This window comes from Chrysemys picta, chromosome 7 (assembly GCF_011386835.1).
Source record: "Chrysemys picta bellii isolate R12L10 chromosome 7, ASM1138683v2, whole genome shotgun sequence".
In the NCBI taxonomy this organism is placed as follows: Eukaryota; Metazoa; Chordata; order Testudines; family Emydidae; genus Chrysemys; species Chrysemys picta.
Window position 1 is genome coordinate 25,856,315 of NC_088797.1, and position 13,367 is coordinate 25,869,681.

At 37.5% G+C, this 13,367-nt stretch overlaps 1 protein-coding gene across 3 annotated transcripts in view; it reads left to right on the plus strand.

Annotated features, from left to right (window-relative positions):
* The window catches only part of ERC2 (ELKS/RAB6-interacting/CAST family member 2), an 836,521-nt gene that overhangs the window by 316,849 nt on the left and 506,305 nt on the right, over window positions 1-13,367 (plus strand). For all 3 annotated transcript variants that reach the window (XM_065550998.1, XM_065550999.1, XM_065550997.1), the window contains exon 8: window positions 5,011-5,178. In XM_065550998.1, the coding sequence (XP_065407070.1) occupies window positions 5,011-5,178 (168 nt within the window). The remainder of the gene's footprint in view (window positions 1-5,010; window positions 5,179-13,367) is intronic.

Consider the following 13,367-nt stretch of genomic DNA (forward strand, 5'->3'; position numbering starts at 1 on the left):
GCCACCCGGACCGGTGGCCAGGACCCGGGCAGTGTGAGTGCCACTGAAAATCGGCACACGTGCCATAGGTTGCCTACCCCTGTACTATATCAGGTGTGGAAGGGCCATTTGCAGTTTCATAGTACATGTGCTAATCTAAATGTAGGGATTTGTTGGACTGGCCTAGCAGTTAACCACCAAAAGAGAGATGGGAGGAAGGAGGCCATGGGCCTACCCCCTTTAAATCTAGCCAAGAGAGCAGGCTGTCTGCAGAGGGAAGTGTGTGGTGTACTCCTTGAGGCAGCCATACTTCCCCTGCACAAGTAGGAACTCTGAGAGGTACCAATTCTGATTTTCAGAGGTGCTGAGCAGCACTGGCTCCTGTTGACTTTAAGTGTGAAACCGCTGATGCTCAGCACTTTTGAGAATCAGCCTCAGAATGCCTTTCTGAGCAGCAACACTTTTAGAGCTCCTGCTGCAGCGATGCCTCCCATCCACTCAATCGCAGGCTAGTGCCTTAAAGGCACAATAGATTTGCTCAGGGCAACGTAGCAGGTCTCCTGGTTTTTGTTTTGTTTTAAAAGTCACTTTGAGGCTTGCATTTTACGCTTGTGGACTGTAAGACCTATTATTATTATGTTGTTCTTATTCAAAATCTTCATAAAAAGAAAAGAGAAAAAAATCCAATAAACTATAGTGTAAATCTTTTTCCCAGTGTATAGAAAAGCAATGAGCCATTTTAAGAGCAGGAAGAACACGCATCCTGAGATTCAATAGATCATCTAAATTGGTCCCAAACTGAATTTTAAAAATGGCTTTGCAAAGACTTTTGTTCAGAACAAATTTAGCATTACAAAACTCACAATATAAATCAAAATAAATCAGATTTCTTTGCAGATTATTTTGTACTCTAACAATGTGCAGTTTAACCACTAGAAAAAAGGTTTATTGATTAATATACATGACCCTTTCTGACTAGGCTTATTGCACTGCTTAAAAATGCCAAAATAACATTTTTCATTGTTACTTAATGCTAGCTTTTTTATTGTGAATTAAATTTCTCATATTTCAGTAAAATGTTGATTTAACTCCAAATCCATCGCTTTCTGGTGTTACAGATTTTATATTTGAAATTTTGGATTTGTAAATCTAAAATTTCTCACTTGTTTGAGCTCCTGCAAACTCCCTGCTGGAGGGGAAAGTGTTCTAGGACTACACTGCCATGTACTATAAACATATAATAATGCCTTCTCTGAGTGGAACTTACTGCTTAACTTAGCCTGGTGAGATCCATTTAACACAGACACTTGGTGATTTCAGGGATCAGCCATAGAGAAAAAAGGTTCAGAAAATTTCTACCTTCATTCAAGGAGTATTGCGTGTGCCATTGGCTTTATTCTTTGTATCATGGTGTTTTAATCTGAATTCTCTAACTTCCAAGTAGTGATAATGTCAGTGTATTGGTGGACTTACCTGCAGGCTCTCTCCACCCCAAAATCGCCTCTGCATGCTTTCCAGACTGTAGACTGAGACTGTCCTCCCTCTCCAGAGGAGAAAAAGCAGACCCTGAAAGTAGGCATGTAATACCATTTTTGGCATCTCCTTTCCCATTCCAGGAGGGCCCCAGCTAAAAATTTGGGCCTAGTAGCCGGTCTTCTGGAAAAACAAACAGAAATAGTTCAGTTAAGAATAAATTGTTTTTATTTCTGTAACCCATGGTTGACTTTGATGGGAGTTTGGGGTGTGCAAGGAATGTAGAATTGAATCCATAAAGCTTAGCTCTAACAGTGGTTTGGTTTTATTGATCTCCAATGGCATTTAAAAAGGAGGAATTTCTGAAGAGGAACTTTTGAATGGATTTATGTTAGAGGATCAAATTTTACGTACAGCTAGTCTATCTTAATATTTTGTGGCTATAGATTTTCCTGGGAGCTGTCTATTTCATGATTGAATACAATGTGTATTACTTTTTAAAAATTAAACTTAATCACAAGAAGACTGCAAAAAACCTAATGTTTAAGCTATTTTGATCTGAAAATAACAGAGTAGGGAAGAAAATAATTTGTCATAAATTCATAATGCCTTTACTCCATTCTCCTGGCCAAAACTTCCCCTCCCCGTCTATACTGCTTGGTTTCTTCTCACTGCAGCATAGCTAGTTGCATTTCAGTGCAGCAGTATGTTTATAGAGGGAGATGTGTTTTAAGTGATAATTCAAGGAACCAAATGTGAATTGTAACTCCCATTTAAGTAATAATGGTTACAGTTAAGTGTGTAGTAAAGTGCTTTGTTGAGTTGGGGCTTTGATGAGGATTTAATTGTTTTGTGTGTGTTTCATTTTAACAATATGATTGATAAAGGAAAAAAAGTTAAACACCTGGGCTTATCACCTCCCGTCCCCCTTTTGGCTTTTGCTTCAGTCCAATAAATTGCCCTTTCCATAACAGCAATGCTTAGGGTAGAGAAAAAATGAGATATATGTAATGGGTATACTTTCCAATTCAGTTTATTTTCTGTTATTTCTCTTTTCCAGTTTGCTTTATTTACCACGCTGTCTATGCTACCTAAGCACCATATTTTACTGCATTTTCCAGCAGAGAGATGTTGCTTTTGCTCTTTCCATTTCTGCAGAAAATAATTTGTCATAAATTCATAATGCCTTTACTCCATTCTCCTGGCCAAAACTTCCCCTCCCCGTCTATACTGCTTGGTTTCTTCTCACTGCAGCATAGCTAGTTGCATTTCAGTGCAGCAGTATTCTGCAGAAATGGAAAGAATTTCTACATGAATGTTACTGAATGTCAAGCTCAGCACAGCTTACACAGTGTATTTTGGATTCTTATACTCTACAATCATTCCAAGCTTGGATCTTTTCAATCTTAAATTATTCGAGTGTTGGATCATTTAATTTTCATATTGTTCCTATTCTTTTGTTCCATGTACAATGCAGCTTGTTTAAATCCTATATTATCACATTTTCCAGTTGTGTTTTTACTGTTCAATCTCTGACTTCACTTCCCCTTCTCTTCCACATCATCATAATCTGCAGTCTGTTATATATATCTATCATAATTAAGAATCTGTATTAGTTATTATGGCCCTGATTCATTAAAGCACTTAAGTATTTGCATAAGTGCTTTGCTTGGTTGGGATGGAATTTCTCCCATGTATTAAGCACATGCTTAAGTATTTTGCTGAAACTGGGCAATTATTATTATTTTTAAGAAGTTGTGACGAGCTCTTTTACTTCAAATGCCTTTGATTATCATAAATCATAGCCCAATAAGGAAATGTCAAACACAGTAAAGCCTGATGGTTACTATCCATACCATCAACAATGTCAAGTTTGCATACTACATGTTAGTGCAGGCTGTGCGCTCATACAAAGAGCGTCCTGTAGACCTCTTCTCCTCCCATTCACAATGGAGTAGCCCGACTCCTATTCTACTTGAAAGTATGCAGAAACTACTTGGAAACTACTCATAGCAATTGTTTACATAGAAATGTCATATGAGAAAAGCATTAACATATTTTTAACTGTGTAGTGCAATAATTATTTAGTCCTTTTTGAAAAAGTCACACTGTCTTCTTTCTCTTCAGTCATCCCTCTTTCCATCTTTTCTGTCCCCTCTCTCCCCCTGGCATTGGCTTGTCTGCCACCCTGGGCCTCTTTCTTCTTTACAATTGTATGTACTTCTTCGCTGCTTGGACCTAGTGTACAGTGTATGTATTGCCCAATGCCTGGTTCTCTACTTCCGGGGACATGCTGCCTAGCCATCTGGTCATCCTCTCCCATGCTTACCCTGGTTATGCTGCCTGGTTACTTTGCTCCCTTCTCCAATGGACATTCCCTTCCTGTTGATTATTCTAAATAATGCCTGTCAGCTTCAATCCAATTTGTGCTTGTAGTCCCTGAAGATGGCTTCATTTTTTCTCTCTTATTTTTGATGTCGACAGGTGGGCTTTCTTTCCAATGCTTTTACAGATATCCAGACTCCTAACTGCTATGAAAAAATCTAGCTGCCTAGAAACAGCTGTACACACAAGTAGGAACTAGTATCACATGACCTACCAATTCTTTCCAGATCACCAACTAGTGCTCTGCTGACCATATTTTGACAAGTGTTTCTATATGTATTTTTATCTTACTAATACAGTCCACCAACTGTTAAAAGAACAGCAAAGTTTCACGGTTGTATTAAAAAAGTAGAAATTGACACAGTTAAAGTTGAATATGTATTTTCCTGACTCTTGGGGTGCTTACTGGTTTAAATTTAACACTCTATCAATAATTTTGATGGAATTTCATAGTTTGTTTTTTTACAAAGAAATACAAAAGAAAATCCATAATATAGAACAACTTGGTTAGCTACACCTCACAAAGACTAGAGGAAAGGACCTTTCTCCTTCGGAGATGTTCAATTTTTATCTTACAAGATTTGCAGTGAATACAGGAAGTACTCTTGTACTTCATTTATTGAGAGCCTTACAAGATGACAGACGTTGAAGAAGGTAAAGGCTCCTGTTGAAACCTTCCCTTTGTTCAGTGGTACCTTCACTATATCACTCTACAGATAAACTACCGAGCGTACCCTCCCTAGCTGGGTACTTCATGACTTCAGCAAGAAAACTCAAAGTAAAATGCACTGCATGTTCAGAGTACTATTTTCAATGGACTATACGTTTATCAAATCAAAATGAACTTTCCTAGATCATGCATAAACACCTCAACTTAATGAAGGCTGTTTTAATGTCAAATTTCAACTTAGTATTCCAACCTTTACTGTTTTAGAGTTGTTAAACAAACAAAACAACACCACAACTGTAGAGGATAATGTTTTAATGAGAGACTATATTTATTTAATTCTCTAAAAAAAATTAACTTTGGGCAGAGAAAATCTTAGTCCAAAAAGTAAAGGTTTCAGATGCAACAGAAAATAGGGGGTTAAAATGGAAAAGCTTATGTAACCTTAACTATTATTTACTACCATTCTTTCCTTAAAGTCTTTGTGTTTCATTTATTGACTACAGGTTGATGCCTTGAGATTACGACTGGAAGAAAAAGAAACTTTTCTTAATAAAAAAACAAAACAACTGCAAGACCTCACAGAAGAGAAGGGAACCTTGGCTGGAGAGATTCGAGATATGAAAGACATGTTAGAAGTAAAGGAAAGAAAAATCAATGTCCTTCAGAAAAAGGTAAGACTTGTAACAAAATAATATGTTGTAAAAAACTAGCAAGAGCATGTATTCATTTATTACAGTATACTGCCTTTAATGTGATATAAAACACAGGGGCTAAGACTGCAATCTTTACTCATGGAAGTAGTTCCTACTGACATGATTTGTCCTGTTGACTTCAGTGGGACTATTTCTGTATGGATTATTTACATAAGTGAAGGTTTTGAGATTGGGCCCACCATCTGCAATTATTACATTCAGTATAGAGAACACCATATGATGTAGTGTGTACAAAATTCATGAAGTTAAGGAAAAAACTCTAATAAATTCAGATAAAATTCTTTGACTTTCAAAAAAGCCAGATTCTGTTAGCCTTACTCACATTGAGTAGTGTCACTGAAATGAATGGGACTGCTTAAGGAATAAGGTACTATTCAATGAAAGAGTGACAGAATCTGGCTCAGACTATTTCACTTTTTATATTACACATTTTAAAGATTTGAAAAATAACCTAATTAGAGAACCTAAATTCTTTGAGTTCTTATGTCCTGTGCTTTGTGTGTGCAAAAATCCAAGAAACCAAAGACACTCCCCCAAAAGGGGAACAAATGCTATCATGAAACAATTTATTCCCACTCCCCCCAATTTTTTTTTTTAACAAATAGCAAATTTTCCACAGATTCAGCTAACTCACTTTATTTTATTTGGGAGGTTGGCCTTACCTTAATACTGTCCACTCTAGGGAAAGAAACCTTTTTGGAAAGCTACTAGCGTAACACTACATCTGTTCTATGTACAGTCTCTCTCTATATAAAATGAAAGAAGAAAGAGAAGAAAACACAAGGTCCACTAGTATCTGGAATCAAGTATGTTTTAATGTATATTTTAAAAAATAAAAATAAATTCACTTTCAATTTGTAGCCTATCAACAGGTCCCCGCTCCATGTTTTGTGATATATATATGAATATATGTATAGTATGTCTAAATTATACGCTTCTTAAAACAGACTGTTGCTAATTATAAGAACAAAATTAAAAGCAAACCAAATATATTCTTCTCCAGGATTCCTCCATCTTTAGCATTGAAGGGTTCATATGGGCTGTATGTGGGTCTATGAGGTTGGCTAGATGTGGATGCTTGAGCAATGCAAGATGTGCTTGCATTCTCAGGAATTGAGAACGTTGTCCCTATAGGCCCAGGAAGTAAGGGACTGAGTTCAAGACCAGAATTTGGATCCCTGCCCTCTGTTGGTTTTTTTTTTAATGAGATTCTTTAAGAAAAAAAAAGTTGACATTCTTAGATATTCAACTCTAGTTTGTAACCTTGATGATGTGGAAGATATCAAATCATAAACCTTTCATTGATCCTGGATTGAATATTATTTGTTCTGGATCTCAAATTAGGATAATTTTGAAGAGGGGAAAAATAAATGTTATGGCTTGTGATTAAAAAAAAGGCAACTATTTGAAGCCAGTCAGAGGTTTGGAATATCACTAAAATTAGTCCTGGGAGATACAGATCAGTAGGCAGAGTGCAGGACAGGTGCTCAAACGGTTATGATAAAAGTAACTTGTCACAGAAGTATCATAACCAAATTAGGGACATGTGGTCTAGATGAAATTACCATAAGGTGAGTGAATAACTGGTTGTTGAAAAACGGTACTCAGAGTAGTTATCAATGCTTCGCTATCAAACTGGGAGGGCATATCTAGTAGGGTCCTGCAGGGTCCATCCTGTGTCCGGTACTAATCAATATTTTAATTAAGGACTTGGCTAACAGAATGGAGAAAGTGCGTAAAAATGTGTGGGTGACACTAAGCTGGGGTGGAGTTGCTAGCATTTTGGAGGACAGGATTAGAATCCAAAAGGACGTTGACAAATTGGAGAATTGGTCAGAAATCAACAAGATGAAACTCAGTAACGACAATTGCAAAGTACTACATTTAGGTACTGACGATAGGACAAGAAGTAATGGGCTTAATCTGCAGCAAGGGAGGTTTAGGTTATATGTTAGTTAAAAACTTTCTGACTAAGGGTAGTTAAGCTCTGAATAGGCTTCCAAGGGAGGTTGCAGAATCTGGAGGTTTTTAAGAACAGGTTAGGCATACACCTGTTAGGGATGGTCTAAGTATACTTGATCCTGCCTTAGCGCATGGAGCTAGATTAGATGACCTCTTGAGTGTCCCTCCAGCTAACATTTCTATGATTCTAATATATAGTGAATGTAAGCTTTTGAATATACACTATATTGCATTATTTTTGTATTTTGGTTTAAGATTATTCCATTGGTGTATGAAAGAGGTACAGTAAATTCTCTACCTACCATACATTCTGTATAAAACCCTGGGTTACCTAATAATTCTGCCAAAAAGATCTTCATTCCATTTGATCGCAAAGTTGTACACTTTCATATCAAATTAACTAAAATGCAGTGTTTGTTCTTTTATATCCATACATATATAAATAGACCTGTAGTCTTTCAAAATACCTGACTTTTTACTGAAAATAACAATTCTAGAGTTGCACTACTATTCCCAACTGAATCCCAGCATGAACACTTATTACGATCTAGTAAGTGCGTCCCCTGGAATGTGCATGGTATACAGTGCAAGAAATAAATCCTGGTAAGAACTAATTGCAAAATGTACCCAGTTGGTTCTCTAATGTTGGAATTAGTGCCTGACTTTATTTTACTTGAATAATGTACTGCATCAGGATATGTCTGATGTTCATGTTGTACGCTAAGGGCCAAATTCTTGTTTTACTTGCAGAAGAAATGATCAATGGGATTACATGCATGAGGATTTGGCACTAAATCATTCTTTGGGATCATAGAGTTAAATGTATGTGTAGATTTAGACTATATGGGGTATTTGTAATGAGCCCATTGCCATAATATCTAGGTGCTGATTTACCCTGGCATGCCCAGACATAATTATTGTGTAAATATCATAATTTTATTTGTATGGTAGGGATATAATGCATGGAAAATTCTTTTAGAATTACCTTCGGGTCACATTTACAACTTAGTATGAGGCTTTCAATAGTGTACGAACATGTTTAGGGTTACATTCATTCACAGATGATTTATCTGAAGAAAGTTTAAACTGAAACATTATCACCCTTTCTCCCCAATTGTTTAAATAAATTCACATCATGATACTATAAAGGAATTTTTTTCTGTTTATTTTCCTTATGTCTGATGTACAATCCCAAAGTAGAAATTCTGTAGGTTTCCATCAAAAGTACAGACTTTTCTGCACAAAGCTAAAAAGTTAATCTTTTCATCGAGCCCACCTGTATTTAGACTGATTATTCAGAATGTCTTCCTTAAATAAAAACCCAAAAGCCACCCCCCTTTTTTATCCTGTGTGACCCAAAGGGATGTCTCACCCCTTCTCTAAGACCCAGTAAATTATTTTATCCTTTATCCACTAGAGATGTAGAATGTTAAGTATCGGGGGTAACCGTGTTAGTCTGTATCCACAAAAACAACAAGGAGTCCAGTGGCACCTTAAAGACTAAAAGATTTATTTGGGCATAAGCTTTTGTGGGTAAAAAAAGACTTCTTCAGATGCATGGAGTGAAAATTACAGATGCAGGCATTATTATACTGACACATGAAGAGAAGGGAGTTACCTAACAAGTGGAGAACCAGTGTTGACAGGGCCAATTCAATCAGGGTGGATGTAGTCCTCTCCCAATAATTGATGAGGAGGTGTCAATGCCAGGAGAGGGAAAGTTGCTTTTGTAGTGAGCCAGCCACTCCGAGTCCCTATTTAAGCCCAAATTAATGGTGTTAAATTTGCAAATGAATTTCAGTTCTGCAGTTTCTCTTTGAAGTCTGTTTCTGAAGTTTTTTTCCCCAAGTATGGCTACTTTTAAATCTGTTATAGAATGTCAGGGAGATTGAAGTGTTCTCCTACTGGCTTTTGTATGTTATTATCCTGATGTTCAATTTGTGTCCGTTTATTCTTTTACGTAGAGACCGAATAAAGAATAAATGGACACAAATCAGACATCAGGAATGGTAACATACAAAAGCCAGTAGGAGAACACTTCAATCTCCCTGGACATTCATTTTGTCTTCTCCCTTACACCGGTTCTGTTCTTTTTTTTTTTCTTCTTAAATCTAGCCTCCCTATTCTATTTGTGCTTTGCTGATGCTGGGTTCCTTTCTCCTTTTCTCCCCTAGTATATACATCCCTGCCATCCTTCTCTCATGCTCCACTGGTGTCCGGTCACCGCTCCACTTTCCTTTTTGGTCCCTTGGATATTGCTCTCCCTGTGGAGCCTTTACTGTTGGTAGCCAGACATTTTGGTGCTTAACATTTGAGGTTCATCTGTCTCTAGCAAGAACTGTGTATATTCCAAATATACTATCTGAAATGGAATATGAACTCTTTCAGATGGAACATAAGAGCCTCCGCAGAAACAGATTATTTTGTCCTTCTGGTGAAATATCCTGTCTCTTGCAGTGAACAAGTTGGCATAGGTGCTGGAACTAAGGGAGCTGGGGATGTGGCAGCACCCCCCTGGCTTGAAGTGGTTTCCCTCATATACAGGGTTTACAGTTTTGTTCAATGGCTTTCAGTACCCCCACTATAATAACTGTTTCAGCACCACTGCTTGGATGCAGATACATGCATGGTTGCCAAGTTATTCTCTTGAAAACATTGAATATGATGGAACTGCAATTTTAAAAATGTTCACACTAGTCATGAGCCTCTTCTGAAAGTATGACAAGCCTAATTAGGAAGGCTTCATTTTCTTCTATGCGGGGTCAGATTTTGATGGGTTTTTCCCATGTTGAATAACACCTGGCTCTGCGAGTAGTCTTATTTTTTCAGTGGGACTGCTCTGAGTAAGGTCCTACTCAACATACGGCAGAGTGTCAGAATCTGGCCCTAACTTATTGTTTTATATTGCTAGTGTAGAAGCATAAAAATGATTCTATTGAGTACTTACTAATAAAGATGGGAAAGAAAGAAAGAAAAGCATTGGGAATATTTTGATAGCCAGGAGTCTTTCTGATGCATATGAAAATTCAAACAACTAAAAAATCCTGACAGAATTGATGTGGTAAGTTCTACAGGTAGGCATCTGAGCACATGTAGCCAAAATATAGTAGAGAAAAGTAGAGGGCTAGATACTGAGTGATTAATGCACTTTCCTTTTACTCCATAATTTCAGTGTAGTTGTGAATGATATCCAAATAATGTCAGAGAGGAGGCCTTGAAATGGCTTATGGACCTACAACTGCATCCATAGAATGCTGCTCTGCAGATGCCATATGCACATGAGAGAGAGTGTGTAGTTTTGACCAAACTGGAAAACCACTACACTATTCAGTATAATTGTCAGTCTTAGTGGAGGCCCAAGATTGGAACAGCATGCACTTGGATGGTTTGGATCAAGGTGCATTGGCATGGAATAATAATAAACTTATGTCAATGTCAGAGGTGCAGTGTTACTTAATATTTCTTTCTTTTAGAAATTTTGGCACCAGCATTTCATTTTAGTGCCAGTAAAACTGGGTATGCTGCTTTAATAACCATGTTTAGCCTGGCAAAGCTAGTCTTACACCTCATATCTGTCAGTTTAGCATGCAGAGGTGCAGACCTCAGAACTTTTTGTGTATTTCTTACCAATATTTACATGTTCTATGACTGCAGCCACAGTGTAGATTGAAAGGCCAAGGGATATGCAGTGTTACAGAAGGCAGAAAGTGCTGAAGTAGATGACAAGTCTTTTATGTCTTTCAGTGTTCCCAATTTCCTCCTGCATACGGTGGCTAATCCTGATACATTTAGTCTTTGGAATTCATAGGTGTTTGAAAGCCAGTTACATACCACCCTGATATATGACTCTTTGGTGTTGAAAACAGGAGCTTTGTAGAAAGAGAAGAAAGTAGAAGAGTCACTGTTAGATTTTCTTAGGACAGAAGCTTGTGGAAGTTCTTTTAGGGAAGTTTTTTGCAGGGGATTAAAATGAGATAATACAAGGGGTTAAGAGACTATTTGCTTTCCCCTACAACACACAAACTTTTCATGTAAAATTGTTATCGTTTCCATCTCTACTAGTTTAAGTTTCATGATTGATGAAGTGCTACGTGACCTAAGGCCCTAAACTACCAGCTAATTATGATATTTCCTACAAACTCTAAAGTCTTAACTATAATTTAATAATTAGAATGTGCATGCATAGCAGCTGGATGCTGCACACTTGGTGGTATTGTGCTTCTGAGATTAAATTATAATGTACTATACAGTATGTTGCATGCCCTGCGGTTTAGTGTCTTCTAAAAACAGTAAACTTACACCTTGTCTGATTAAGGCCATAATGAAACAAACAAATATGTCTTAATCTTGAATTTAAAAAGTTTGAAACTATATTAATATTATCAATTTACATAGGCAAGGGATTCTGACTGAGAAGGACGAAACAGCTGCACATTCTGGATTCAGGACATTCATGTCTTGAAACAGGAAGAACGGCTGCACCTTTGGACCTGGCTTGGCATGTAAAGCCTAAGCACACTGCTAATATAGTTTGCATCAGATTTTTATAGATTTATAAATTTAGTGTGTGGTCTCAAAATCCCATTGCAGGCTTTAGAATATTTAATGGCAGCTGTTACAATTGTTAGGGAACAGAGGAAATGTACTGAAAATACTCATGCCCAGATTTTTACAGGTGTTTAGCCATTGCTGTGCTCAGTATTGCCACACCTAGCTGATTTAGGGGCCGTAATATCATTTAAAAAGGGATTTAGGCACTTAGGAGCCTAAATCCAGTTGATGGGGTTAGACTCCTAAATGCCCTAAATCCCTTTTGAAAATGAGATTTGGGTTCAGCTAACCATTGCAATACTGAGCGCAACAATGTCTAAATACCTTTTCAAAAATATGGACCTTAGCATTGGCAAGACATTGGGGGTACAGCACTGGATGTTACTACAAACTGTGGCAGATGCTGTCAGAGAGCTCTTAAATAAGGTGCAACATGAATTGAGTTTGGAAATAACCAAATCATACTCTTCCACATTAGTGCTAGAATGAGACAACAGATGTAATTGTTTCTTAAAACAGACCCGGGCTCTGACAGCAGATTGTATATGTTGGTTACCTTGCAAGTCATGGTAATTTTTTAATGATGACATCAAAGCTGCTAAGGTGACTGTTGGCTTGTGTATCATATGAAGAAATAGCACCTGTAGAAGTAGATGCCCCAGATAAGAATACTGTCTTCAAAGTACTGAATGCCAGAAAATGTTGTCACTATCTGCTGATGAGTGAAGCTGTGCAACACAAGATAATGTTTCCTTGGACACTCCAGAATAAAAAGGAGATACACCAATGAAAAAAGACTATTTTAAACTAGCAGTATTAATCCAAGAACATACCATCATAGAACTGATGTCAGAACAATCTCCATTGGTTTTGTAATGGAGCTCAACTTTAGAGCATTTAAATAATGCTTGTGAAACAAATTGAGGCTGTCTGAGTAAATAAAAGAAAACAAGAAAGCATAGATTAGAACCAGGGAGGAAATGATTTTCCTGTTCTGTAAAATGTTTTGAGACTTCAAAAATTTTTCTTATTTTCCACTGGGATGAAACCAAGACCTTGCAAAGTTTGTCATGAAAAATGAGAGAGAACTACCTGTCACAGAATAGCTACTGGTCCAGTGGTTAGGGCACTCACCTGGGACGTGGGAAGCTTAGGTTCAAGTCCCTGTTTCTCCCACATCCAAAGTGAGCGCTATAACCACTGGGTCAGTCTCTTCAGTTGGAGCTGTTCCATTTTGTATGACTAATTAAACGTTCATTGGGTTAGAGAGAGACTGACTCAGAGCAGAGACTTTAACTTGGATCTCCCACATTCTGGGTGAGTACCCTAAGAACTGGGCTTTTTGCTATTTGGGAGTGCTATTTCTTGCTGTCTATCATTAGAAATTCCATTCTGGTCCTGAGAAACCTTTCTGACAAATGGTTAGTCAAAACTGATATGTTCTTGGGGGGGAAAAATTGGTTTAAATGAATTTGTATTTTCTGACAAAATATTTTGTCAGCAATCCCCGACTAGCTGTAGCACAGACCCAATCAGTTCATCTAAATCAGGGCTGTTCTTAATCTGTTGGGGATCATGAAAAGATTTCAGTGTGGTTATGACCACTGTCTTCCCTCCTCAATTCTCCGCTTTAC